At 46.4% G+C, this 4,408-nt stretch overlaps 1 protein-coding gene across 1 annotated transcript; it reads left to right on the top strand.

Annotated features, from left to right (window-relative positions):
• The first annotated feature begins 2,881 nt into the window (after positions 1–2,881).
• LOC138267299 (olfactory receptor 5V1-like) lies at positions 2,882–3,817 on the top strand. Its single transcript, XM_069216155.1, has one exon. The coding sequence runs from the start codon at positions 2,882–2,884 to the stop codon at positions 3,815–3,817; it is 936 nt and encodes a 311-aa protein (XP_069072256.1).
• Positions 3,818–4,408: the final 591 nt, after the last annotated feature.

Genomic DNA, 4,408 nt, shown 5'->3' with positions numbered 1-4,408 from the left:
GCATGTTTACAGTGAACGCCAGCGAATGCAAGTGGTTCTCCGTAGTCTGGAGGTGGGAGATGACTTTCTGGGACGTATTCGTCTTCAACAGCCAGTCGTTGAGGCAGGGGAAGACTGGGACCCCTAACCTACGCAGATGAGCTGCAACCACTATCATCACCTTGGTGAACACCCGAGTCGCGCTGGTAAGGCCAAAAGGGAGCACGGTGAACTGAAAGTACTCATGGCCTACCACAAATCTTAATTAACGTCGGTGGGCCGGCAAGACGGGGATGTGGAAGTTTGCCTCCAGGAAGTCCAGCTATATCATTCAGTCTCCCGGGCAGAGAAGACCTGAGCCAATGTCAGCATCTTTAACTTCTCCTTTTTGAGGAAGAGATTGAGGGATTGAAGATCTAAGACAGGACAAAGAACCTTGTCCTTCTTTGGCACCAGAAAGTAGCGGGTATAAAAACCACAACCTACTTCTGATGCAGGGACCCTTTCTATAGCTCCTTTGGCCAAAAGAGCTTTGACCTCCTCGCAGAGAAGTGCCATGTGACCCTCCGATATGTGGTCGAATGAAGGTGGCATGGCTGGAGGAGAAGATTCGAAAGAGAGGGAGTAGCCCTTCCGAGCAACTTGGAGGACCCACCTGTCTGTGTTAATAGATTTCCAGTGGGGCAGGTGATGGCGAATCCGGCCTCCAACTGGTTCCAAGTGTTACAATGAACTAGGAAGGTTTGGAGACTGAGGAGGACGGGTGAGGGTGGACTGAGAGACCCGCTGGATCCCTGATTCCTGAGATTGCCGGATCCCACGTCCGCACAGGGGCTGTACAGCATGCGCAGGTCGATAGCTCGGTGGAAAAGAACGCGGTTGGGTGCCCCTTTCAAAGCTACGAAAGGGGAAAGAGGTGGACTGGTGGAGTCTAGCAGTAGGTGCGAGGCCAAGGGACTGGGGCTTTGCTTTGGAATCCTTTAAGCGATCAAGCACCGAGTCCGCCTTGTCTCCGAAGAGACGGGTGCCATCAAAGGGCATGTCCTTCAACGTTTGCTGGACATCCCCTGAGAAGCCAGATGTTCTCAGCCAGGCATGATGTCTTAATGCCACCATCGATGCAATTGGTCTGCCTAGAGAGTCTGGCGTATCCAGTCCACAGCGAATGATGAACTTGTCTGCATCTCTCCCATCTGCGAACGCTTGGGAGAGGACAGTCCGGGTCTCCTCTGGAACTGTAGGCATGTCCTTCAACATTTGTTGGACATCCCCTGAGACGCTAGATGTTCTCAGCAAGGCGTGACGTCTTAATGCCACTGTCAATGCAACTGATCTGCCTAGAGAGTCGGTCGTATCCAGTCCACAGCCAACCATGAACTTGGCGGCATCTCTCCCATCTGCGAGTGGATGGGAGAGGACATTCCGGGTCTCCTCCGGAACTGCAGGCAGCACTTGCATGACAGTATCCCAGAGAGTATGGGAATAGCAGCCCCAAAAGGCATGCGGTGTTCACCAACTGCAGCGCTAGACTGGCAGAAGAAAACATTTTCTTCCCCAAATTATCCAGTCTTTTTGATTCCCTACCCGGGGGCGGTAGGGTATGCACCAGAGGAAGAAGAAGAGGAAGCCTGGATCACAAGGCTCTCAGGCGTGGGGTGTTGGGTGAGGAATTTTAGGTCGGTCGGTGCAGGCCGATTGCGGTGGGTAATCGTCCTATTTACAGGAGCCCCTGTGCTGGGTATGGACCAAGTACCCAAAAGGATGTCCGTCAGTGCCTCGTTAAAGGGAAGAAGGGGTTCTGATGTGGAAGACCCCGGCTGAAGCACGTCGGTTAGAATATTAGGCCTAACCTCCACAGAATGTAGCTCAAGGTCTAAGAACTCATCCGCCCTACTCACCACCATTAGTGGTGGTAGGGCGGATAGCACTGGAAGTGATAGCACTGGAAATTAGACACAGATGTCATATTACATAACACAATTGAGAAAAGAAAAATGGCTGTGGTCTGGCACTGCTGGGCATAAGCTTGATTACATCTTAGAAAACTCAAAATGAGTTAGCGGTGGCGTGGTGTCACTCCTAGGGCTAGCAGCAATGAATTTTAACCCCCAGCGAGGATTAGGTATATTTTCTCTACACTTAGAAGCGTCTATGTTGTGCATTGGAGAGCTGGGGTATGGTGGAGGAGACATAGTCATAAGAGAGACAAACAGCCTGGAGGAGTTGTGGAAGATAATATTGGTCACAAGTGACAGTGAAGGGTGACGAGAGCCTTAGAGAAGGAGAAATGTGGAACGATAGGAGGCAATAGAAGAGATGAGGGACGAGCCTTGCATAAGTCATGAGGTGTTTTACGGAGACATGCGGAAAGACAAGTAAGTGAGGGTGAGCTGATAGTGGAACATGGGGACATTTGTCAGGATCTTTGAGGGTCTGAAATTTTAAATTATTCAATTAAATTACCATTGGTGCTCTTTGAGATTTCCCACCTATCAGATGCCGCTTCTTGTAGTGTTAAGAGTGTGAAAAACCATGTCACATGATGTGAGAATATCCACACTCATCAATGGGTGAAAGGCAAGGTTGTGTCCTACAATACTGGCAAATTATCTGCAAGTTTTGTTTTTGGGCTCCATTTCTTTGGAAATGCCTTTAGAAAGATATGTATGGAGGAAAATAACTTCCTAACATTTCCAAAACATTCTTAGTAGAATACTTTTCATACTTTATTGTAATTGAAATAAATAGCTGAAGCACACCTTCATTTGATTAAAATAATTTTTACAACTACAGTATTATGACTTCAGATAGGAACAAATCAGATTTTTCCTCCCGCTAATTTGCCTTTTTGAATACTTACATATTTTGTTTTCTCTCTGTGAAGATCGATTGCAATACACCAATGACTGAATTGAATTCAACTCATGGGAGCGGATTCCTTCTCCTGGGCTTCTCCGATGTGTCGCCGCGTCTGCAGATCCTTATTGGAGCCATGTTTACACTCATATACCTGATCACACTCATTGGAAATGTGATAATTTTCGTCATACTTACCATTGACCCATTTCTCCAGACACCAATGTATTTTTTCCTCAAAAACCTGTCCCTTGTAGACATCTGGTTTACCAATGCGACCATCCCAAAAACTGTGACAGGATCACTGTTCCAGAATAGGCATATCTCCTTCAAGGGATGTGCTACACAAATGTTCTTCTTCTTTGTGTTTGGTATCACCGACTGTGTCCTGCTGGCAGTCATGTCATTAGATCGATACGTAGCCATCTGCATCCCTCTTCGTTACATGACCATCATGAGCAGGTCAATGTGTACTTACCTAGCCTCTGGCTCATGGATCATGTCAACAGTCAGTTCACTCAGCTTGACCTCTGTGACCTTCAGCTTACCCTTCTGTGAGTCTCATGAAATACATCACTTCTTCTGTGATATCCCACCACTTATGGAGCTGGCTTGTGGGAACACTTTTATCAGCGAGACTGTGACCACACTCACAAGTGTCTTCACATTAATGGTTCCCTTTCTGCTCATTCTAATCACGTATACATTTATCGTTTCAAAGATCATGAAGATCCGATCTGCCGAGGGGAGGTCGACTGCAGCCTCCACGTGTGCTTCTCACTTGGTCTCTGTAGTTTTATTGTATGGCACCACTATTCTTACGTATGCTCAGCCAAAGTCAAGTTACTCCATGGAAAGGATATTTTCTGTCTGCTATGCTTGTTTAACCCCCATGTTGAATCCTCTAATCTATAGTTTAAGAAATAAGGAGGTGAAAGGAGCCCTTAAAAAGCTAACACTAAGGTTGTCTAAGGTTATATGAAAACCACAAGCTATGTACTTTAATTTTAATCACCTAAAGTATGATAGTTAAACACAGTATAATAAATTCCCAGTTCTTATAGCCAAGCAGTCAAACCTGAACTCTCTGAAGTTGCTGTTACTATAATTTCATTTTCTATCAGGATGAAAACCTAGAGGGTTTTGGCGCACTGAGAACCGTGAGACTCTACATGTACAATGTACTCAGGTGATGAGAAGCCACAGACCCAACAGAGGGAAGTGCTGCAAGAGTTTGAATATTTAAGATGTGTGAAGGTGATGTGGTGTTGGTGTTGCAGAGAGGAAGGTGTTGAGAGAGCCTTGAATGAGGGATGTGTTTTAGGTGCCTGGAGAAGAGGAGTTCTGCAGGATCGTAGAGTCTTCTTGAGTGCTTTCTTCCCCATCAGCCTGTAAGCATGTGGGGAAGTTCCAGTGGAATTCTTCTGCTCTGGATTTACCCAGTGGGGTGATAGTTATTAGAGCTGATTGTTAAGGATTAAGGGGGTTATTTAGTTTTGGGCAGTCACTCCTGCTCTGCCAAACTCATTTATAGATGAAAGAGGTAATGAATTTCCACAGTGGAGCTTCAAAG

Source organism: Pleurodeles waltl, chromosome 12 (assembly GCF_031143425.1).
Source record: "Pleurodeles waltl isolate 20211129_DDA chromosome 12, aPleWal1.hap1.20221129, whole genome shotgun sequence".
Lineage (NCBI taxonomy): Eukaryota > Metazoa > Chordata > Amphibia > Caudata > Salamandridae > Pleurodeles > Pleurodeles waltl.
The sequence above is the reverse complement of the archived record's forward strand: the minus strand, read 5'-3'. Positions and strand labels throughout refer to the sequence as shown.

Bases quoted from the DNA above. Each gene is read 5' to 3' on its own strand.
- LOC138267299 (XM_069216155.1), top strand. From the start codon at position 2,882: ATGACTGAATTGAATTCAACTCATGGGAGCGGATTCCTTCTCCTGGGC.